At 40.3% G+C, this 25,480-nt stretch overlaps 2 protein-coding genes and 1 pseudogene across 2 annotated transcripts; 2 read left to right on the forward strand and 1 right to left on the reverse strand.

The window, feature by feature from the left end:
* Positions 1–248: 248 nt before the first annotated feature.
* On the forward strand, positions 249–1,133 carry LOC115687798 (14 kDa proline-rich protein DC2.15-like). The gene has a single exon (XM_030613464.2). It carries the CDS (start codon positions 486–488, stop codon positions 870–872), a length of 387 nt encoding a protein of 128 aa, XP_030469324.1. The 5' UTR covers positions 249–485; the 3' UTR covers positions 873–1,133.
* An 8,761-nt stretch (positions 1,134–9,894) lies between these two features.
* LOC115687828 (14 kDa proline-rich protein DC2.15-like) lies at positions 9,895–10,602 on the reverse strand. Its single transcript, XM_030613511.2, has one exon. The coding sequence runs from the start codon at positions 10,519–10,521 to the stop codon at positions 10,156–10,158; it is 366 nt and encodes a 121-aa protein (XP_030469371.2). The 5' UTR covers positions 10,522–10,602; the 3' UTR covers positions 9,895–10,155.
* Positions 10,603–15,187: 4,585 nt separating this feature from the next.
* LOC115687843 (14 kDa proline-rich protein DC2.15-like) lies at positions 15,188–15,777 on the forward strand (annotated as a pseudogene).
* Positions 15,778–25,480: the final 9,703 nt, after the last annotated feature.

Here is a 25,480-nt window from a genome sequence, read left to right on the forward strand (position 1 = left end):
CACAAATAAAGCCAATGGTGTTTATTTTTATCTGTGGTCTTTTTTAGAGATCATCTCTCACCTGTCAAATCGAGAATATCTAATTTAGGGATAATCTTTTATAAAAAAAATTAAAGTAAAATTTAAGATGTAACTTCAAAAGAATCCATCTTTCGAGTTGTCTGCTAACAACTTACGCTTTTGATGTAAACAATTGCGCACTCATATTTAAATATCTCAGTTGCCATATAATCACTTCTTTCTCTTTGGAATGACATGAATAAGAGAAATTTTAGGCGGTGATCCCCTTTGCATCCACCCTTCTCCTGACTTATTGAATCTATTAAAATTATCTTCCCCACCCAAATCTCCACTATAAATACCTCGACCCACTTCATCACCATTCGCACATCCCTCTCTCTCCCTCCAACAACACTACAAATCTATTCTCTTGCTCTTTTTTGAGTGTCTTCGTTGAGAGAGAGAGAGAGAGAGAGTGACCGAAAATGGCATCAAGGACTCTAGCCACCACCGCCCTCCTCCTCTCCCTCAACCTCCTTTTCTTCACCATGGTGAGCTCCACCTACTGCCCGCCGCCGCCGCACAAGCACCACCCCCAGCCGCCGGCAAAGGCCACGTGCCCCAAGGACACCCTCAAGCTTGGGGTGTGTGCCAACGTATTGAAGAGCCTGCTGCACCTCGTGGTGGGGACCCCACCAAAGACCCCATGCTGCAGCCTCGTCAGTGGCTTGGTCGATCTCGAAGCCGCGGCCTGCCTCTGCACCGCCATCAAGGCCAACGTGTTGGGCATCAACTTGAACGTCCCGGTCTCGCTCAGCTTGCTCTTGAACTACTGTGGCAAGAAGGTGCCTTCTGGGTTCCAATGTGTCTAAGCTAGGTCACATGCATGAGGGATGTGCTCTACATCTCTCTATGGGTTCTTGATCAGATGAAGATGGTTTGTATTTGTTGTTGGAATTTGGGGTTTGTGAGTGTTTACATTATTCATGAGGTGTTGGTTTTGTTGTTCCAAGAAATGTACTAAATTACGTGTATGTCACAGGGTGGAGAGATCAAGAAACAGAATAAGCATGCAACTTATGTTGATGTCTTTCTTATAAGTCATAAAATAAAAGGAAACTCATCTTCCTATATTCAATGTCCTCATTAACTTCTTTATCATATAGCCTCATTTGTTTTAAGGAGATTTCATGCGGTTTTATATATGATACACGGTCTGCAACTCCGCGCGAAAGAGAAAAGAGTTCATACATGCTATGTTAGATGCACAAAACGTGTCTTTTTGGATTTTATAGAGCGATTTAAGATGCTACATGTTACCAATCCGAGACAGATTGCGCGAATTGGTTTTTATAAAGGCTGTGTATCAAATAAAACTTCATCGTAGACTAGGATTGTTATTCAATATGGAGACGAGCTTCAAGGTAAATAGTCATCCAATCGAATTATCGAGAAATTTAGCATCTTAAAGGATTATGGAAAATAAATTTGGCAAAATAAGCAGCATATACATTGCGCACTTGGAAAAGAAAATCAGTGTTTTCCAATAATATTTGAGTTACCTTTTTCTATATTATGATATCAATATGGATTGCATCTTATATATAATTCGACATTTACAAGTTTACATCATCTGCTTTGATATGTAAATCGAACTAATAACTTTGCTTCACTACCTTGGCAAATGATTAGTAAATTTCTAATCCCACTCACTCTTGGATTTATTAATTAACCATTTACAGCTCCACAAATTAAGCCCAAAGCTTACTATTGACCATATCTGCTCTTTGGCTAACTAGTGTGGGACCAGGATGGAACTCAATGGACAACCTTAATTCATTACTAAATCACATTATACTATCATAACTTCTATGCTGTGGGCTGCACATTATGTTTCTAGCTGCAGCTTCGTTCAGACTTCAGATTGGGGGAAATTTCTCATTATTAAGGAAAAAGAACAGTTCACTAATAGTTTGATCTTATCATCCAAACCTTTTTATTATTATTAAATCTTTCACAACATCATCGCTACATATTTAAGCACTTTTAAAATTGACAAGAAAGACTTGAATCAAAACCGTACAATTGCTTTTTCCAAGGTTTGTCGGTAGGTCAATTTTAGACACATGGAATACCATGCCTATGCCATGGATGAAAGCTGAAAGGAGAACGAACAACGTGTTCAAGAAAAGAAAAGAAAAGTGGCGATGAGAAAGAAAGTTTTGGTACTCTAGCTAGTCTGGGAGGCCATGACCAACATACGACATAACAATTTCGACTTTCATCAAATTGATTGGTTTGAATGTTGTAAGAAGCTCAAATAACTACTCTATCATCAAATTCCAAACAAATAACAATTTACAAAACCCTTTTGTAAGCACCACTGGAAGAACCTTTTTATTATGTTATTTTTATCTTCCATGTATGGAACGTTAATAGGATATGAACACTTCTTTCCTTAGTACATAGTAAGTAGCTACACATTGAATCCTAATTATTTTCCTCGCATAAAATATTGAGATACTACATTCTACCGCCTTAAAAATAAGTTTTGTCCTCGAAATTTTGCTCGGTATCATTTTCCAAAATCAGCAATGTATTGATCCTTAAAAATTGCCGATAAAGAATCAATCCTAAAAAAATAAGTTACGTTTATCTCAAAATTTGTTTATGAACTTCAAAAATACGAAAACTAACTTTCCAAGTCACAACTAAATTGGGCGAAACTCCTACTTCTTGTGTTCCATCTTTGAAAAGATCGTTCGCCAATTGTCAGCCCAAAGCCCACGACCATACCGGGCAAGTAAGATTCTAGAAGTCACCGCTCATAAGTTCAAGAGGTGGCTCCCATGATATAACACTTTGCCTCTCCCGTGATATAACACTGCCCCAAATGTGTTCTAAGAGGTTGCTGTCACCTTGTAGCAGTTTGTCCAAAATGAGTTTAACAGGTGGCTTCCGCTGTATCCCTAATGGATTCAAGATGTGGCTTCCAGTTCCAAGGTGTAGAAATCTGTCTTGCGCAGCACTTACACTTCCGGCCGGCGTGTTGCTCCGATACTATTTGTAACGCTCTGAATAGAGCACATTAGATAGCCTCGAATAATCACTAAATAACGATAAATAAGGTACGTGGTCCCAAAATCGTTAAAAACTACATCATTATTAATTAGCAATAACAAAATAAATGAAGTGACTATGCAGTCATTGCGCTTCGATGCTTTGAGCCCACAATTATACTATCGAAATCTGCAAAAACTACGAGTGGATAGGCCTAACTGCCGAGTAAACAGATCTGTCGCGACCGAACTCCCGAGCCCTTTTTTATCAAACATGCAAAAAAAGGGGGGCTCGCCTGGTACGTGCTAAGTCTAAGTTCGGGACTTAACTCGGACTCTCCCAAGCCCATACCATATCGCGATTTAGGGTTTAAGTTTTTAACATGCAAGTGGTTTATATCGAGGAGTCGCCACTAATCGATTTGGGGTGGGTCGATTAGAAACCCAAATAGGGTGATGGGAGAATCACCCTATTCCTACGAACCAGAAATTAACTGAGTTCGGGGACTTGGTTACACTAGTTGGATAACTAATGCCCTTTCGGTACCATTTTACCTTGTTCATTTTTTAAAACATTTATCAGGCAGTTTGGATTGATTCTAGGACCTTTCTCCTAACATGTGAGGTGATCAAGCGAGTGCATAATCAAAAACGATTAGCAGTCAAAAACACAATAATTCATGCAGCCGAAGGTTCCAACTTTAACTAAGTCAGATGATATTCAAAACACAACAGTTCATGCAATTATATTAAAAACATGCATAATAACACAACGGTAATAAAATTAACATGCAAAATACTACCGCGCAATCCTAGGCTTATCTAATTTAAACATGGTAAATTATGCAATTATAACAGCATGCATAATAATACAACCATAAATTAAAACACTTAGATAAACCCCAAAATTTTTTTTTTTCGGGAAAAAGAAAAAAAAGTACAAAAAAAAAATTTTAAAAATTTTATTAAAATTTTTTTTTTCGGAAGAAAAATACAGAAGAAAGAAATTTTTTTTAATTTTTTTTTAAAACTAATTAATTTTTTTAAAATTTTTTTAATTATTATTTTTTTAAAAAAAAATAATTAAAATAATAATGACCGGGTCGGGTCGGTCAGGTTTGACCCGGGTCAACGGATCCGACCTGGGCATTGACCCAGGTCGAATCTACTGATTCGGGTCGAATCCGACCCGAACTCACAGACCCGCGGGGAGAGGGGCGTCGGCGAAGCCAGAATTGGCCGATCGCCGGCCGACCCAGGCCAGCGCCGCCCCCAAATCGCCCGACTAGGACCGCCTCTGAGCTGTGCCACTCACCTGAACCGCCGTCGGACCACCGTTCGCCGGCCGGCGATGGAACAAAAACCAGCCTGGTTGAGGCATTTCGTCGAACGCCTGGCGGGCGCATGGAAAAACGGAGGATTCCGACCTCCTCCGGCGATCCAGTCGACTCCAGCGGCTTGGGTTCGCTTCAGACGGTGAGCAGGGACCGGGACCGACGTCGGTATGGGTCGGGATTCGCGCGAAACGGCCGACGCAAGTCCCGGCCCAACCACGCCGGAAAACAGGGGAAAACAGAGGCGGTTCTCGGCCGGGGGCTCACTGGTTGGCGACGCTTCTGAGGGGCTTACGGCTAGTCTGGGGACGTCGACGACCACTGCTGGTTCTCCTTTGGCTCCGGCGTGACCTCTGTTTGCGCGCTCTCTCTCTCTCTCTCTCTCTCTCTCTCTCTCTCTATTCTCTCTCTTCTCTCTCTCGGTTTTTCTCTCAAAATGGCCGACCGACTCCTCTCCTCTCTTTCTCTGGTCTTTTATGGTCGCGGTACGAGCACGATGGTTGCCGGAAGAGCTCTCAGTCTCTCAGTCTCGCTCAATCTCTCTCTTTCTCTCCCGGCTTCTCTCTGCTCTGTTTCTTTCGTAAAACGGCGGACCGACTCCTCTCCGGCTCTTTGTGTCGCTGCCGTCGGCTCGGCGGTGGGGATGGATGGCTGAAGCTGAGGCGCGGTGACTGCCGGAAGCTCCCTTTCTCTCTCGACTCACACTCTCGCGCTCTCTGTGTTTTTTCTTTAAAATGGCCGACCCTCTCTTTCTCTCTCTTTCTGTCTTTCATAGCCGACGACGACGAGTCTGGCCCGGCCGCGTCGGCGTGACGATGGCCTGCACCGGCCTACGCCACCCCACGACTTTCGTGGCTATGGTAGGCCGGTGCAGAGCAGGGGGGCCGTTCAATGTGCAGAGACAGAGAGGAGAAGGAGCGAGAGAGAGAGAAAGAGAGAGACCGGGAAACGGGGGGAGAAGGGACTGGCCTTAATGGCCAGTCCCTGTGGCGTGCTGCCCCGATCCTGCTCTGGCCGGATGGGGACGGGGCGGCCGTGCTCAGCCGCTCGTTGCCTCTGCGTCAGCGACAGAGGAGAACAGGGGGAAGGAGAACGACGGCTTGGCGAGGGGGAAGAAGGAAGGGAGCTGGGCCGGGCCGGGCCCAGCTCGCGCGGGAAGAAAAAGAAAAAGAAAAGTGGGCCGAGCCTACGCCGGGGGAAAGGAAGAAAAAAGAAAAGGGCCGGGTCGGCCCAGCCCCGACTCGGCCCGACTCGTTTTTTTTTTTTTTTTTTAAATTTTACTCTAACAAACCCTATTAATATAAATGTGCCTAAATTCTATATGCAATGAATTTAAATAGAAATATTTTTTGTTTTAGGAATTAAAGAAAATTAACTTCTAATTTTGTGCAATTAATTTTGGGCAAATTAAAAATAGGTGTCAACAGCTGCCCCTCTTTGAAGGTGAGCTCGCAGAGATTGAGCTCGCAGAGGTTACGTTCAAAGATAAAATGACACCTCAATTTGGCCCATGCATGCTCAATGAATGTTATTTTTGGCGAGACCGGAGTCCCATTTTTATGATGCGATATAAGATGATGCATGCTAAAGCAAATAAAAACATACCTGGGGCTACTTACCTTGCCGAAGGGTAGAGTAATTTCAGATGGTTGATATTGTGTGTCGAGGACCCGACCCATTTTTCCAGATGGAAAAATTCCAGATGGTTAGTATTCACAGATGTCTAATTTGGAGACCCATCTTACCAAAGATAAGGGAAAAATTATCAAAAAAGTCATAAACCTATTGCATTTGTGCCAATTTAGTCATAAATCTTTCAATTGTGCTGATTGAGTCCTAAACCTTTTTATGTTTTGCCAATTGAGTCAATTTGGCCAATTTTTGTTGGAAGTCGTTGACGTAGACACTGGTAGTACGACGTAAGACAGCCGGTGCTGATATGGACAATCCTTTATATTTTTTTTTTAAAATTTAATTTTTTACAATTTCTTTTTATTTCTTTCTTTTCCTTTTTTTTTTCTACCAAGTTTGGCGAGGATCGCCAGCCGACCCTTCCTTACCCCAGGCGAGGGCTGGTGAACGTCATCGGCCCCTGGGCAAGGGCCGCGAAGCCCTCACCTAGTGGCTGGCAAGGGTCGGCTGGCCCTCGCTTGTGACCGGTGAGGGTTGGCTAGCAAACCTTGCCGACCTTGGAAGAAAAAAGGAAAAGAAAGAAAGAAAAAAGAAAAGAAAACAAAAAATTATAAAAAAAATTTACCCATGTCAGCGTCAACCGTACCATGTAGGATGACAGATGTCTACGTTAGCTGATTCCGACTAAATTGGTCGAATGGACTAAATTGATACAATTAAAAAATTTAGGACTGAATTGGCACAAGTGCAATAGGTTAAGGATTTTTTTGGTTATTTTCCCCAAAGATTAGAGATTGCAAAAGATCCCATGCTACATGCTCAATACCTCGGAAATAAGAGTGAATCCTTACTCTGAATTAGTATATGCGAACTCATCCGTCTGCCACTGTCAAAGCGACATTTTACTTAGTCGATAAAGATTGGTTAAGGTAAAAGGAACCGTGTGTCCTCGAGGGCCAAAAGAAGAGCAGCGATTGGCATGAGACGGAAAGTGAAGGATAGACGTAAGTTTCTGTTGGTAGATTTATTAATGACATGAGACGAGTCGAAGTTCTGCAACTCTTCATTGAATTTGGACGAACTTCCTCGCCTGTAAGTTGGGATTCAATCTGCAAAGACGAAGAAGATAGAGCAGTAAGATCAAACATTGGCAAACGGAGCACTGGAGAAACAATTAAGATAAGAGAGTTTGCACAGAGTCTGGGAAATAGAAGATCACAGCACAGTTTCTGAGATTAATTAGGGCATTGTGCATGAGCTTTGGAGGAGGTTTTGTGTTTATGAAATCTCGTGACAAAGCTCTAGCATTTGCATTTAGGATTTTTGCGAAAACATGTGGAGGAATGTTGATGTTATCTGTGGCGAAATAAAATAAATTAACGTGCGACGTACTGCATACTTTTTTCTTACAATATGTACATAATAAGGTAATGAGATGTTTATATTCCATACGCAGAAATAAGGACTTACAAACGAAACTACAATTATTCAATGACAGCACATACCTGTCGAGGACAACCTGACCGGGGTCCCGGGGCAAAACATTACTCCTTTCGTACATATTGAAAAATACTATTATATCTTGCACTTTGATTGTTTCCTATATATAGGAGCGCAATTATTATAGATTTATATCATTTGAGAATCGTATATGCTCGCTAATAGGAAGTTGGAATGCGCCAAAAAATGGTTCATGGGAAGCAAAAATGGTGGTTAGATGGGACTGAATTCAGCATATTCGAGATGCGGAGAACGAAGAGGAGCAGGTATTATTCACAACCGGTATTACTAGTACCTAGTGCATCTGACATGCACCGTTGGATCAGATGGGTCATATATGAGTCCTAACCCATCCAACGATTCATTTAAGTCGGTGCGGTTGCGATTTCTAAAATAAAAGGATACAACAACTACAATATCAAAATTTCTTACCGTGCATTGGTCATCTATAAAAATGTATCAACCATTAGCATGGCTTTATGCCATCACGAGTTCACAAGTACTACTAGAGCCACTATGACTCGTGTACTAAATAAGTTTTTCAAATAAAGTGGCAAATGATAAGTGGTTATTTAAGTTAGTTGGCCGATTTAAACACCCAATAAAAATCTGTCGAATTATTTAGTTGATCCATTTAATAAATGAATCTTCTGATCTCCTACATTATTTATAAGTTGATTGTGAATTGAAGTGCAATGTCAATTGTCAACCCATAAGTAAACGGAACCATAAGATAAGATGACATTGCACTCGAAAGTTTAGTCGCTCAACCCAATTCTTTCCTATGTCACATAGGCAATATATTTAGGGAATGTGGACCCAGCACAAGAGAAAATAAAGAAAAATATAGAAATTTCTACCAGTATTTATCACTTTGCCTACTCTATTTCTAAAGTCACGAGTTTGCAATCTAACTTTAAATTTTTACAGACGAAATTGCACCTACAAGTTAATACTCAAGATTTATTTACAAATCATCCTTATTCTGTCCAAAGTATCCTTACAATAATCTAAGTTCGACAATCATCCAAAAGACCCCAACAGAAAACCTTAACCCTAACCATCCTATCTAACCTGTCTTTGGCCGCCACGGTCTTGTGTTGCCGCCGCCATCGCAGCTGCAAAATCGTCAAGTCGCTGTGGCCTTCGTGCAGCTCGCCACTGATTATGTTCTGCCTCCGACATTCCCGAAGTCCCCGTTACGTCTCTCTCCTTCTCTCCCACCCTCCCTTCAACATGGCTACCTTGAATTGAGGTCACCATGGTCGTTAGCAATCTCAAACGAAGGTTGCCACAGTGTCAGTCATCGACGACCTTATGAGAGAGAGAGAGAGAGAGAGAGAGAGAGAGAGAGAGAGAGAGAGAGAGAGAGAGGGCACTGTAAAAGAGCTTTAATGCAGAGGAGACAGAGATTAAAGCAAGTTGACCTACAGATTGATAGGGGCAAGGAATCGAGGGCAACGACCCTGGAAACGGTGGCCATAGTGGCAGCTAGTAGAGTCGAAAGATAATATCGGCTCATTATCCTCATAAGCTTATTTCTCAAATATTTCATGTATGAGGTCTGATTTTTGTCTACGCACTCTAGCATACAGACCGTATTAGAAGAGGAATGAGACAGAAAGCCACACAAACCCATTTTTGATGGATTTGAGGTCCGATTTAGAATCAAAACATCTCTTAAGCGTATGATCACGAGTGTCCTTGAATGAACATTTGTGATGGAGTGCATGCGAGCCTCTCCACATCGAGTCATCGACAAATTGCCTCCACCGACATCGTGCGTGCATAATATTCGCCTATTTCTAGACTGCGAAGTTATGGTGGTTGCCGGTGATATGAAGGAACCCGAGATGACAATGGTGGCGTTCGGAGGTAAGTCTGCAAATTGCAGAAGCTATAGATAGATTGAAATTCTTCACTGAAAACTCAAAAACTGCCAATCTCGTGAAGTTCGTCAGCCACCACCAACGTAATCGGATCTTTGGATGAGGAAGGGGCCCGTGAATGAATTCATTATGTTGTTCTCTGCAAGAAAATTTAATAAATACATGCATATATAATTATTGGTAATCGGCATGCAGAAAGATTAAACAAATTTGGATCAAATATTCATCCACCAACTTTAAAGTTTTATATTAACGAGGTAAGCATGTATTGCATATGCCAGCTTAACACCAATTACCAGTTTGTCTTATATGACAAATTTTGTTGGTGACGTCGTTTAATTATGATTCTGATTCTATTTGGAAACTTTGTAGACACACCTGAGATCGGTAGTTTAGAGACCAACGAGGTTTTTATCCCCGCCCACCAAAATGCATGGTATCTCAACTCTGGAAAGGGGAAAAGAAGTGTGGTCTTTAAGAGAAGGTGTTTATTTCGATTGAAATAGCACAACTTTGACAACTTTCTTTTTTACTTTGCATGGAGTTACATAACTTAATAAGCATCGTCCCATAAACATAAACTCGACAAGCACTTTAGGCACTTAGCCCTTTAACGTACACCACCCAAAACACTCGTAACAATAAAAAAAAAACCACACTTTGACAACACCATCTGATGATCGCACCTCACTCGCGTAATCCAAAGGACTTCAAACTCACATTAATTGAGACCTCTCACGCTTAAGCGCATTGGAAGCCAGGAGGGACATTCTTGCCACAAACATTGAGGAGTAAGCTGAGAGAGACCGGAACGTCAAGGTGAATGCCCAAAACGTCAGCTTTGATGGCCGTGCAAAGGCAAACGGCGGCTTCTAGGTCGACAAGGCCCGAGATGAGAGTGCAGCACGGCTCCTTCGGAGGCTTACCGACGGTGACATTGAGCAAGCTACCCAATACGTCGGCGCAGACGCCTAATTTGAGGGCGTCTTTAGGGCAAGAAACCGTGGGGGTCGGGGTCGGCTTTGGTGGCCATGCAGTGACCAAGGAGGCGAAGATGATGTTGAGAGAGAGAACTAGAGCAAGTGTTGCATAGCTCTTGGAAGCCATAGTATGAAAACTTCTCGAAGCCCTAGCTAGTTTGTTGTTGAGAGTGGGGAATTGGAATTAGCTAGTGAAATATGAGTGTTTTGGGATGGAGAAAGAGTTTAGGGGAAGTGGTCTTTTATAGGGTTTCAAGGAGGGGCATGGGTTTGAGTCGATGGAAACAGAAAATATTTATTTTAGAAGAAAATATTTTTGCCCTAGCGGTGACCTAAAATATTGCGTGCGTATAGTACGTCCACATGGGTGGCTTTAGGGATTTTAGCTGGCGGAACAAGCAACTCCTCGTGACATTTTTGGATGGTTCTAATCTTGTGGGAAAAATTGCCAATTTTTTTCCTTTCTCTCTCTAGTATTTGATTGATTTATTGGTTTCTTGATCTGTTTTTGACTTGGTTTGAGACCTTGATCTGACTGATGAAATACATCGAAGGATATGATATTAGCTGTGTTTTTCCTATTCCATGCACGATATGGTGAGACAAGGTGTACATATATAGGGTCCATTTTTATATTTCCCAACACTAATCAATGTAATGTAATCAACCAATGCAACCAGTCAAAAAATTCAATACATTAATCCGTTGGGATAATGCTTGTCGCAAATTATTCTACTGTTCAATGAAATGGACGTTGATTTGTAAGCTCGGATATTACTCCGGGAATTTCTCATGTCCCCAAAAGACGAATCGAACTCGCATCGTAACTAAATTTCGGTGATGAAACGAAATTGATAGCGAATTTGGCTCTCCATGATTAAGTACAATGAAACATGCCTAGGATAAGTAATTTCGTAAGTGTTTATAGCCTAATTATGCCTCAATGCGCGCAAAAGGCTCCAAACTTGTCCTTTCTTTATCTGGTCCGCAAAAAGTATGGCACCGTTCGTTGTACATAGAACACAGAATAAACTGCAAAATGCGCTTAACAGTTTGGCGGAAATTTGTCCCTTGCAGCTAGCAGCAACCGTTTAATAATGTCGTTCTATGTTGGCTTGTTCTTGGTGGAAGCAAGTGTCACGAGTGCTCAAAGAACTGATTAACCTCCATTGTTAATCCTAATGAAGCTTCATAATCCGATCCGCGTCATGCCGAAGATTAGGTCATGTCGAAGAGATTTGTCCCAACCACCTTAACTTTCCTGCGATTCCCCCCGTGTGGAGCCATCTTTCGTTTTGCAACATTGGAAGCGAGAGGCATCGGTGTGCGATTAAGTCAACAAGTTTGATGTTGATTTGGTGATGGGGATTAATTAAATTTTAATGCTAGTGATTAAAGAAGTTCCTTTGGTTGATCCGAGCTGGTTGGTCTTACGACTCGCTCGGTACATTTTCCATTTTTGCATTTGTCTTAGCGTGTAGGGGATAGGGGGCTAGCCGAATTTGAAGGCCTCCATGACGGAGATTAATGCGTGTTTCCATTAATAACGCATGCGAGATTTTATTTCCAACCTTGATTGACGCGGCATGAAACGGAAGGTTATCATTTTCTATGCTAAGATCCTATACATCAAATTTTTCTTGGGGAAAATTTATAAAACATCTTAAAGGAATTGACAGAAGATGAAGGGAAAAAAGGGAAATTAAATAGAAAAAGACAGCTTTCGGTATGTTTGATGTCGTATGTCCTACGAATATCCACTCCCGTGTTAGTGTCATAACTTTTAATGAGTTGGTGTGCACTAAAAAAATATACGGTCCAAGGATTATTATTATTTTTTGTCAAAGTAACATTTCATTCATTTCCACAAAAATACAAGGGAAAAGCAACGCAATCCAACTATAAACCAAGACAGATTCCAAACAACTTCAAAACAAAACAAGCTCCAGATAGATGAATAATCATAACAAGGTCAGGAGTCACCCGCTCAAAGAGCAAATCTATGACTTTTTCAAACCAAAATCAACAGCCAATGACCAAATCGGTCTTTAGTAATAAGTACAAACCGAGATCTTCATCTGTTGCTACGGCTTTGCCTTTTGGCGATGCGCGCCTAGGTTTGACGTCCCTAACACCGTTGCCGTTCAGAGTAATAAGGTTAAACAAGCACAAATCTAACACCTATAAGAGTTAAATCTTCACAAAACTCATCTGATCTACTTTAAAACTGGACATATACAGCAACGAAACTCGAGAGAAGGGAACCCCAAGATCATATATGCTAAAATCTCCAAATTTAGACTAGATCGGGATGGAAACCTCTTTGAAATAGGGGAGAGAAGTTTCCAGATCTAGACTAGATAGTAAGAGAAACGCTCTGCAAAACGGGAGGAAAGCAAGAAAAGGAGAACATATAACCAAATCAGCTAAAAAAAAAATGTGAGGGGAGGGTGAGATCTAGCTTAAACCATCCCCTCCATGGAAGTTGAAGAAGAAAGTTGTGTGGTGAGAGGGAGAGGAGAAAACCCTAGAGAGGAAAGAGGAAAAGCGGTCCAAGGATTATTTAACTTCGCACAAAATTGGTGAACCATCCTCAATTTCATTTGATCTATTCTCAGCACCTATTGTTTCTTTTAGAATCCTTTGAAGAACTAGCTCCCTTTCACCCAAATGTATCGACGAAATAGAAGGTTAATATGTCAAAGACTCACACTTGCCGTATACACGCATTTGCAGAAGCTGCATCAATCAATAGAAACTCCCTGTTTTATGGACAAGAAATAGGTTTTGCCCTTAAAGACATCGTCTATCATCAGAAAATGTTTTATAAACTTCTCGTGCATAATCCCTGAGAGATTTGGATGAGTACATTTAAGCATTTGACAGAAAAAGAGTATACTAGAAGTATCAAAATTTTCACATGAAGAACCAACTTAACAATAACTGATCCTAGATGCGTGCTCGCCAGAAAATTGATCCCTTAAAAATACAACCCAACGGGGTCGTTTACATTAGATGTTTGTCCCAAATTAGTTTGTATTACTGTTCTCACAAAACCCTAGCCTCTTTCAACAAACTTCAGCCCTAATTTCATTTTCAATCACACATTTTGAAAGTAATTCCCAATTCAGGTCATCCTATGAGCTCTCTTATACTCCCTCATGGCGCCGCCGCCCTAAGTCTTCCTCTCGCTTGCACTCTCGGCCTATACTTTGGTCGTGGTGGGCCTCGACAGGGGGGGCTCTTGGGGTTCCTCTTCTACTTCCTAATAAGCTTCGCCTCCTTCTGGGCTAGCAGCTTTTTCATGACCTTCCTGTTTGCAGTCGTCCCTCGCGTGATCCTTCATGAGGGGGTCCAAGACCCGGTTGAGTGCTTCGTAAGGGAGGTCCGGGCCTTCGACGACACGCAGCTCAGCGCGATCCCAAAGCCGATAATGGTGAGGCTGTTGCAGACAATTAGTAACATGCCGGGGATGAAGATCACGAGCTCATGGTGTCATCTTGACCAAAGTCGTTTCACAAGCTCATTGGACGACCATAGTCATTTTTGCCTGACCACATGGTGCCGTTTTGGTGAGGTTTCCACACAAAATTGCCATGTTGTTGTTAATTATTTAACAAAAGCCACGTAAGAGTGTATTTATTATCAACAAGTGCCTCATGGACACTAGTTGAATACCTTAATAAATGAAAATTTGTCATTTTCGGCACATTATTTTTCCCTTGTTTTGTGTAATCAATGTATTGGAATAAAAATAATTATGGTTAACCAGTGTCTCGGAGGCACTCGTTAACAAGACTCATATAAGTGATCGTTCTTTTATTCAGATCACAATGTCTCCTGTTTAGGGTGACTTTTGGGTCATACACTTTGCCTTGCGAGTGAATTCTTACATCCCATAGAGAAAAGAGTTTAGCTGACAACAAATCTCTATAAACGGGATGGTACGCATGCATATGAGAGGATGAGTTGAGCCGAAATATTCAAATACTACCGGTTGTTAAAAAGATTATTGTGTATAATATTGTAGATTGGACTAACGGGCGGTACAATGCATGTAACAAATCTCTTCAATCATCATTGTTTAACTTAACATGTTAAATCAGCAAGCAAACATAGGTATTACTTAGACATATCGATCGCCTGTCATCTTTGCATTAGCCAAAGAGTTATAAACAGGTAATCACCCATCTATCTTATCCATAACCGAGAGAGAGAGAGAGAGAGAGAGAGAGAGAGAGAGAGAGAGAGAGAGAGAGAGAGAGAGAGAGAGAGAGAGAGAGAGAGAGAGAGCTCTGTTTCAATAATACTCCCTGAAGACTACATGTTCAGCAAGAGAAGGACAAGTGAAAGATGGAATAATTGGAGAAAATAAGAAATGTGGAAAAACCGGAATTGCCAGCTATGCTAACTCATGCATCTTCCACGTACGCATGCAACGGAATGATCTGAACTTCGCGCCTTCTGGAGAAAAACTCACGGGAGTGTCTGAACTTGGTGATTGGCCACTCTTGTGATCGATATACAGAACGAATATGACAATATGATAAAAGTAGAATATATGACAAAATTTCCCCAAATCAATGCACGGTGAAGGTTCTCTTCCTCTCTTTGCCAGCAAAAGAATTCCTGACCACCCACACGAGATCCATAGATCTTATGCCTCATCTCATCCTCAATCTCAAGAGACTCTCCATGCAAAATCATTCTTATATATAGCAACCATTTTCATCCTTTTTTTCATCAACCCTAACCCTAATACAGGCCATTGTGCATGTTCAGTGAGAAAAAAGATGGCTCAATCCAAGAACACTTCACCATCTTTTGCCCTGTTCCTCTCCATCAACCTCCTGTTTTTTGCTCTAGCGAGTGGGTAACAGTTGTGGTTATCCAAAGCCGACCCCGTCTCCGACAGGAAGCCGCCCAAGAGACGCACTCAAATTGGGTGTTTGCGCGAACTTGCTCAACGGGCCAGTCAATGCAGTGATTGGGTCACCTCCGGACACTCCATGCTGTTCAGTGCTCGAAGGCCTTCTTAATCTCGAAGCAGCAGCCGTCTGCCTTTGCACTGCCATTAAAGCCAACGTCCTCGGGATCAATTTGAACATCCCCATTTCACTGAGCCTCCTCGTAAACACTTGTGGCAAGAAGCTCCCATCTGACTTCCAATGTGCCTGACCAGAAAAAAGGAGCACTTATGTCTTTTCTTAACTTGTGTTTTACGCATCAAATTTCATAGTTCAGTTCTGGGTTTTGGGTGGTGTCGTCGCTTTGATTAGTGTTGGGAATAATTCTTCTGCTTAGGATATGGATTACTGCAGTGATTTCATTTGTGTAATATTCTTGGTGGAAGAAAATGCATCTGTATCATCTCTCATATTCAGCTTTGGTGGATAAAAAGGACACCATCGTACAATCATACTACATTATGCCTTGCCAACTCGATAAATAGATCATGACAATTAATAACTTCAATATACCAAGTTGTAAGTTAAAGTTTTGCATTCATCAGAACACTGTTGCGCTAAGGACTCAAAAGTAATTAAAGGGTTATCGTTATCGTGCCTTCGAAAGGAATATTTAGATGTGTAACTAATACGACGCCACGCAGAAATCTTTTCCTTTTTTTTATTAGTCTGCAGAAACATAAGTTCACCTTTAAAATCATAGACAACCCCACCTCCATGGATTCATTCTACCCCGAGAAAACCTATTTAAATGGGACTTCTTGAGCAACATATGTTTGATGTTACCGTCTATAACTACCAATAATTTCAATGGTTTTGAATCGTACCTTTAAAATAGTTATGATCTGGATCTCGTGAACTCGATCTCTGCCAAATGATTTGGTTTTTGTGGTGTCCATTGCAACACGTAATGTGAATATACTTTGTTTTTGGCGGTAAGTTATTATCATATGATATAGGTTCTAGGCTTGAGCTCTATTCTGATTCACAAAATATGCGTTCTGCGCTTGGCGCCAGCAATCCGTGGATCGCAAGTTGCATGAAATTGGTATTTGACAAAGTATAGAACAGTGAAGACGACAAAAACCTCAGAAGTTGCAGATATATTGACAGATTTTAATAATCGGAAACTATTGTGAATGCATGAATATTTGGTGGGTCCAAAAGATTTCTGTGATGAAACTCTTGAGGTCCACGAGCCACTAGCTCTGTGAAGAGAATTCTTCTTTTTATTTTTTTGAATTTTTTAAATCAGCACAGTGTGAACTGAATGATTAAGTCAATCACATGTGTTTATTTTGGATTATAAACCAAGAATATGGTTTAATCCTAAAAAGTTTACTCAAAGATTTCATGAAAAAACCCACATATATTACTAAGTGAATCATAATTGCACAATATTAAACGAAGGGAGAAACTATGATTCAAAAACATTTAAAACATAATTTCTCAAATATCTGACGTTTTTTAAATTTCAATTTCAATCTTTCGTATCCTTTTTGATAAGGTATATCCTTGTTATATATTATAAAACTTAAGTTCATTTCCTAAGTAGACGAAATCTTCAAGCATTTATTTTATAGTACATTAGTGTTCTTATATTTTATTTTTATTTACACGCAAAGGCTTTGCTCTTTTCTAGTCAAGAAGTTATGAATTTGAACTTTTGGTATACAGACATCATCCATGCATAGATTGATAATGACTGGTCACTATTTATCTTATCGTGATTCGTTTTGTGTATCATAAATAGTAAATTCCTATTTTCTTTTTCATGGTAGATGAATTTGAGCCAAATATATGGATTTTAGAGATAATATTTCTAGTTAACTATGGTTCAATGATCCTGGCCAAAAAGTCAAATGGACCTTAAATCATGTACTTTGGGTGTGCCCATCACCTAAAATATTGAGAAGCAATTGTAAATTGTGTTAAAAAAATTCCACCTCACATAATTGGTATGGTGTGAGGTAATTAACATATGTTAGTTAATCCATAACTCATTGGGTTATAATGTTGAGTGAAAATGGGTCCAACAAAATATGTTAACAAGCTCCCTCTTGACGATCTCTTCACTAATATCGAATTTATGATGTGTACTACCAAATAAAATATGATAAATTTGTGGATCGTGCCATTTTAATGTAATTTTTAACGTACTTAGCTGCATTTGGTTCGGCTTTGGGAATATGCAAAGGCCTTTAGCCTAGAGGGTTTTGGAAAATGCAAATTGCGTTTGGTAAAACCTCCTTTGTAAAGCAACTTGGGTCAAATAGTGATCGGCAAACTTCTATATTTTGTGCAAGGGCCTTTAGCTCAAAGGACTTTGGTTGTAGTTTTTCTATTTTTTTTTAAAAAATGGTTAATACCACGAAAAACCCTAAATTGATACATCTGTAACAAATTTACTCAAAACTAATTTTTTTACCACGAAAAATCCCAAAACTAGTACACCCGTGACAAATTTACCCAAAACTAATTTTTTGACCCTAAAAAACTCTAAATTGGTACATTTGTGACAAATTTACCCTCCGTTAAATTGGATTATTACCACAAAAAATCACAAATTGGTATACTTATGATAAAGAGGATAAAACCCCAAACTAATACACCCATCAACTACCACGTGTCATCAAATTCGGAAATTTGACGGTAAAATTAAACGGAGAGTAAAATTATCACAAATATACCAATTTGGGATTTTTAGTGATAAAAAAATTAGTTTTTGATAAATTTGTCACTTGTATACCAGTTTAGGGTTTTTCGTGGTATTAACCCTTAAAAAGAACTGAAACCCTTCACCAGAGTCGAGGAAGGGCTCAGGTCGCCGGCAACCTTGGTGTCGGCAGCTGCCGTATGAGGTCACATGACCTTGGGGGGCCCCTAGCAACCCTTGGCAAGGGCCGCCTGGGGTTAGGTGACCCCTGGCAAGGGTCGCATGACCTAGGCGAGGGCCACCTGAGGCCACATTGCCCTCGCCAAGGTCGTGTGACCTAAGTGAGGGGTCGCGTGACCCCTGGTGGCCCCTCACCGAGGTCGCGCCACCCTAGGCAGGGTCATGCGACCTCAGCGAGGGCCGCCTAAGGTCGTATGACCCCAGGCGATCGTCGCCAGGGTCACTCGACCTTGCTGGCTGCCGTCGTGCAAAGAAAATGAATAGTAACAACGAGGGCAAAACTGAAAAACGGAAGAATTGGTGAGAGTAATATTGGAAGAAAAAAAATTATTTAACCCTAGAAATAGCCTTCCGCAAATTCTGAAAGCTCAAGGCAAGTTGCTGGAAGCCAATGCAGGTGAGGAACTGCCTTAGGCTTTCAACTTTGCCAAGGCCAACATTTAGCCAAGGAGGTCCCAAAAAAGCTTGTCAAACATTTCATCATTTTCCCAATGGGCTTTGACCTTTAAATCTTCTTGGGACAACTGAACCAAATGCTATCTTAATATGTTTTTGTCCATCGAAGACAAATGCCATCTAAAAACTAGTTCAATTGTTTCTAAAGAAAATAACACAATTTTTTTACAAAACGTGTGTACAGACCAAATGCTCATTTTTTTTTTCTGAAACTCTGTGGTGATTGATTTGGGTATATCGGACTAAGGCCAGGCCCCATAGACAAATCAAACTTTTGTACAGGTTATAGGCCCATAGAGGTCCTCTTCTGTTGGGTTCAAAACTGCACTGAGCCTCAAATAGTTAAATGAGGCCTTCAAGAATTAGGAAATGGTTTATCCACGAACACAATGCTTATACACTAGCATCTAAACCTTTGCGTGACTTGCTGGACTTTTGGAATTTGAAGAAAACAAAACACATCAAACAGAAGTTCTAATAATAATGAAGAGAAAAAGAAGTGAAGCAAAAAGCAGACAAGATTGAAGAGATAGTTCTTATCCTGTCTTTCAAGTAAAATAGGATAAGAATTTTGAAGCCAACATCGCCCGCACTGTTGTAACCTTGAACAAGACATCGAGAAAATCTCTATCTTACCCTCACCATCGCGCCCCGACACGAAGAATTGCATGTCACTTCCGTGATATCATCAAATAAATGACATGGTCATAACCGTTCACATTATGTATCATTGGGTGATTGATCCTTGAAGTTACTAAAGGCGAACATACCAGTTCAAACCAAATCAGTTACGACTTTTTGTTTGCAAACCATAATATACTTGGTTAATGTTTGTCATGCCGAATCATTTATACTGGAAAAGGAGGCAATTTGTAATGGTTAGTCCCCAAGTTTTTGTGACGCTAACCTAATAGCTTCTCCCAACCTATAAGCCGGGGCACATAATTAACGTCCTCTAAGAGATCGATCTAATTCATCAATTATTGGACGAGTTTCTAAAAGTGGTTCCTTTTCCTTCTTTTTTCCCCTTGCTTCACATGAAAAGGAGACTTAGTGGAGAGATATGCTCTCCACTTTATGGAACAAATCATAGAATAAAGGGTAGAAGATATCAAAGATGTATTTCCTCCTAGTTGACCGTGCTTCTCCCAAGTATTTGGACTGCGTATGTGGAAAATAGGAATGGCATGCACCAATTATTATAGTGTAGCTTCCCCAGTCGCAGCCTTCCGCAGGAAGGAACATAATTCAGATTTTGAAGACAGAAAAGAGACAGCACGAATCTCCAACTCTCATCGATTCCCAGTTTAAGTGGTGGGCACTTCATCATGAAACATTGGACCAGCACCACCAGAAATCAAAGGAACAAGAGAATGACGGAAGACTTTATATGTCTAGCTGGAGACATAGACACATGCATATGTGTGCATACCGCCCCCGGAATTGGATCATGTCCGCATGCGTCGTTAACCCTCTTTCTGGGTTGGAATAGATAAAAGAAATAAACATTTAAAAAAGATTGAAGGGCCAATCAATCAATTGGTGACGACGTACCAAAGCGAAGGAGGCCTTCGTTGTCACGTGAGCTAATCTCGAGATTATCCTACGAGACCATGACTAGTCGAAATACTTGTAAGAGTTAAAAGAATAATAAAACGGAAGAGTGAATTTTGGAATTTTCTGTATATGAGCCTATTTATAAGTTTTGTTGGATAACTATTTAAAGTGATAAAACAAACATAATACCAACTATAATCATCAAGGATATGCATATCAGAGGAAATATATAAATAATCTTAAGAGATATATAGAATAAAGTAAATATCTTAATATCGCTAACATCCCTCAAACATAAGGTGCGTTGAAACAAATCAACTTGAGTTTGAAAAATAATCCGAACAATACCACAAAATCTTCGATTGTCGTGAGATAACTGAGCTGGAAAATGAGCTCAATGGATCTGAGGCGGGTTGGTGCGTGTGATGGCTCCAAGCTTCTATTGACAATGAGATTTCATATGTTGCTCGTCTGATGACGGTGAGTTTAGTGGTGGTTTCAACTTCTCGAAACAAGAAGTGAAAGGTCGAGAATCGGAGGCCAACATCATGTGTCCTTTGCGATCGATTTTGCTGTTGGAGCCGAACAGCATGAGTCTTTTGTGGTCGACTTTGCTGTCGGAACAGTAACTGAACAAATATGGCTGATACGACTAGCGTGGGGCTACAACAAACAGAATAATCCAAGCTTTGTTGAGCAAAAGTTATAGTGCGAAGACCATCTTCACGGCGTCGAAAAATACCTCCGTGAAAAAGAAGAGTTCGAGTCAGCGACAAGCTCGACTTGGTGACACGTCGCCAACGTTGTAACACAACTGTCGCGGCGCTTGGTTGGGTAAACACTATCGAGCTGCGGGATGGATTTATTTTGCATCGGAGTGCACCCGGTGCACTGGGGTGTCCTCAAGGAAGGGGCTCTGATATAATATTTTGTGCAACCATTACTAACTATTCTAAAATCTTAAGCTTTTAGATGAAGGCGCGGTTTAATATTAATTATTTTGTCACTCCCCATCACACTTAGCTTGATCATTTTGCCTAGTACTAAGCATGGAAATATGTAATTGGGGAGACAAATAAGAGCATGGAAATATTTGAACTCGCGGCCTCCTACTTTGATACCATGTCAAATTTTGTGAGACCAGTTGTTCTAAAAGCTTAAGCTATTAGGTGGAGGGAGATCACATGAATATAAAAAGCAGATTGAACTTGTCAAGCAATGTGAGACAATATTTTAACATCTTTGTCGTGTGCAACCATGCCCGTTGGATTGAGAGCGGCATATGGAATTGGACCATGGCACGTGGAATTTTAACTGATAGTGGGTGGACGCACATACGCAAAAAGAATAACGCTAGCTCTAATACTAAGTTAAGACTAAGAATGCGGAAGAGAGGAATATGAATGTATATATTTTAATGTAAATCATGATGAATAGTACATATGCATATTTATAGGTTTTATAAGATGATTGTTTTATGTAACATATATCAATCAAGATATATATAATCAAAGGGAGATATGCACGCAATCTTGAGAAATATGGAATACCAACAAAAATATCCTAATTATCTCTAATATAGGAAAATATCCTAGAGAATTGTCTTAATTAGCTCTAACATTTAAGGATTTGGCTTGTCTGTGGGTAGCAAGTCTGATGGTGGTGTCGGTTCTCAAATATGAGCAAAGGAAGGTCGTGAATCAAAGGAAAAAATAGCAAATGACCGATATGGCTGACTTTACTGAATAAAATAGTAACCGGAGGAATGCACCCGATGCAGTTGGCATCATAATAGCAAGTGGTCGATGCAGTTGGCTTTGCTTTCAAAACAGTTATTGAACGATGCGACTTGTGCAATTGGCATCGTAATAACCTAGTTGAGAATAGAAGGGAAACAACAGTAGTTAGCTTTGTTAATGAAACGATAACTTGATGGTGCTTCATTAGATGATAGGCTCTGTAGACCATACAACAACGGTAAAGTCCGACATTGGCTATTGGACGATCATTGACCGGAGGATATTAGGACTAAATGGGAAAAAAATAACAAGAAGAAAGATTATCTCTGAATGCGCACTTGGGTGTGCACCGGTGCGGGTGCACCGGATGCATTTCATGATTGACTAGCTCTGATACCAAGTTAACATGAGCCTATTTATTTGCTTTATTGGATAACTATTTAAGGTAATAAAATAAACATAAAACCAGATATAATCAATTGAGGATATATAATATCAAATGAGATATAAACAAAATCTCGAGAGATATGCAAAATCAAGTAAATATTTTAATATCGCTAACAATAAGCATGCCCGTCAAAGACAACACATTGCATGAGTTTCGTATACGATCAAGCCACTACGAGTTTGGTTAGTGTGATCAAAATCTATACAAAAACCGTCCTATCAATTCGATAGGACGGTTTTTGTATCATATGTAACCAATGCTTTCGACAACCCGTTGTGGGTTACGTTCCGTAATAGAACATCTTCACTCATTGCCATTATGATGAGATGAGCCAAGGCCTTATTACGATAGATAGATACATTCAATTATAACGTAAGAATAACCAGAGAGAAGTTTTGACCTTTGGCCTCTTCACGTTTAACTTGATAAGCTAAAACGCATCGATCTAATCATATGATTTCTTTAATTAATCTATAACCATTTTAATATCACGAAGTTAATGTCACTTGTTACATTTAATCCACCACGTCATAGTCGACTCACTCTCCACGAGAGCTACTTGACACGTGGCCTACTTTGGGACCATAAGCTCATTTGGCTTGCCGGATCTTAAATTATATACACCAATAGCATTTCGTCTACTATTTCCCCGAGACTTTGGCTCCGTTTATTTACAGAAAAATAAATAATTTAAAAATATTTTTTTAAAAATAATTATTTATATTGTTTGAAATAATTAATCAATAAAAATATATTTATTATCTATTTTTTAAATATTTTCATGAATGATAAAAATATTTTTTTTGTTCATTTATTTTTGTAAGCGATAGAGCGATCATTTACAGAAAAATATTTTTCAAATCATTCGTTCTCCTCAAAATACAAACGGAGTCTCTTCATTTCCACCTATCTTCTAAATTGATTAGTTGACATGCTTCATGGTCTGAAAGCCCTAAGATGACTTTTGTGCCGTCCAGGGATGAGGAATCTATGATCACGGGGTCATCCAAATAATACACTTTTGTTGAACTCAAGTTGATATTCCAACTTAAAATAAAACGCTCTCTCTTAATATTACAAGTGCACTCAAATACACACTCATACAATAGGCATATCTTTATGCCTAACACTCAGTGGACTCTCTACACTAATGCCACACACTACAACAATCTATGAAGACCCCGCTCACGTATAATCCTCAGTTCCTCACCGCACAACACCGCACAACTCTCTACACCTCTACAGAAAGACTCTTACACGCATCACCTTATGGAGCAGTAGCTCCTATATATAGGCTGTAAAAGTCAGTGGACTCCTGCAAGCATTCAATGCTTGCCAATCTTGCTCTGGCAAATTTTCCTCCAGAGATTTCTAGATGTGGCGGGCAAGTTGACAGTTACTTGACTTGTTGCCTGATATTTCTCCGGAAATATCCAGAGGTGAAGGCTTCAAGAATAATCTAGAGAAGGAGAGAGAGAGAGGAGGCGGTGCTCTCTCCAACAACTTTTATATAATTATCATCATATCAAGTGGATAAAACAGGCAAACCACCTCTACAGAAATGGTTGCATTATGCTTGTGCTGGCTATCATCAAGTCAGCTCGCCCACTCAGCTTATCAATCGTTGACTATAAGCTTTTCTCTCTCTCTCTCTCTCTCTCTCTCTCTCTCTCTCCCGTTATGGACATTCTTTAGAAGGATAAGTTTAATGTATCTTTCGAAAATGGTTCGTTGGGGCTGAATTATTCATCGAATTGTCATGCCTTGTCTGGTGGATCTGTCCTTGCATCTGAAAGAATACCCAACCAGGAATAATTTATTATGATTCTATTTGGTACCATGCATCACTCCTGAATAACCAAGCTCAATTATTTGGTTGACCAACACAATCAGAAAGAGCCACCCCTCCCACTTTTATATATGGCAATAATTTTACCCGAGTGGAAAGGATCAGGAAATTTCGGGCGTCATGTATCTCCATAATGTGGATAATGCGCCCCTCAGACGCTTAACCCCACTTTCTATATTTAAGTAGAAGAACAATAAGATATGGAAACCCTGGATGGACGCAAGGGAGACAGGAGTTAGAAGTGATCATTGGACGGACTGTTGATAAGCCCCGCCCGAAGGATCGGACCTGCTTATTGTCCCGACCCGCCCACCGCCATTAAAAGGAAATAGGTGATCATCGGGCTATGCTTATGAACTTCAATGTTTTGTGGGGCAGTCGGGCGCATGACGATCGGGCCTAGTCGGCGGCGGTGTCGCCTTCGACCAATAGATGGTCTGTGTAGTTTTTGCTGATTATTATCTTCCATAATCCTTTAAGTTTCTCCTTATTCGGCCACTTGCGTTAATGTTTGAATTTTCATCACTGCTCTTAAACAAAGGTTTTGCGTTCGAGAAGACCAATAATTATCATGTCGCTATAGTGTCATTTCATTGATGAGGCATTGGATTAGACAGACAACTACTCTAACCACATAGAAGGAAGTGAACCACGATCTCTAAATCCACACCTATTATGCATAAATTTACTTCTTGAACTCATTGCTGCTGGAAAGGAAGACGACTGGAGTATTGCTAACTCAAGAACAACAATATTTGTTCCAAACTCGAGCAACTAAGTTTTCGTTTCGTAATATATATGTAATATTTTCTGGACCCTTGCCGTGTTATAGCATCTCTCTCTTTCTCGAGAGCAATATGCAGATCGAGAAACTCTTCTAAATAACAACTCAAACGTTTAGGAGTAATTCCAGACATTTTTAAGAGAACAAGAGCAATAATTCTTAGGAGTCCAATTTGCTTTGTTGCAGGGTTTCGTTCTTTTCTCTCTCAATCGGCAAACCCTTTCACCTCCAAAAAACTCTTCCTTCTATTGAAGCTCTCCTATAGGCTCTCATCGTCAAAAACTAAAGCTGAGAGCTTGAAGCTGAGAGCCTACTTAGTCTTTAGTTTGTTTTCCCTACTTTGATTGTCTTTTTTTTTTTCTCTCCTGATCTATTTTGAGAGTTCGTGTG

The sequence above is a fragment of the Syzygium oleosum genome, unplaced genomic scaffold (assembly GCF_021117445.2).
Source record: "Syzygium oleosum isolate NSW1041296 unplaced genomic scaffold, Sole_v2.1 Sole_v2.15, whole genome shotgun sequence".
NCBI classification, from domain to species: Eukaryota; Viridiplantae; Streptophyta; class Magnoliopsida; order Myrtales; family Myrtaceae; genus Syzygium; species Syzygium oleosum.

Coding starts and splice junctions, on each gene's coding strand:
- LOC115687798 (XM_030613464.2), top strand. CDS start 486: ATGGCATCAAGGACTCTAGCCACCACCGCCCTCCTCCTCTCCCTCAAC.
- LOC115687828 (XM_030613511.2), bottom strand. CDS start 10,521: ATGGCTTCCAAGAGCTATGCAACACTTGCTCTAGTTCTCTCTCTCAAC.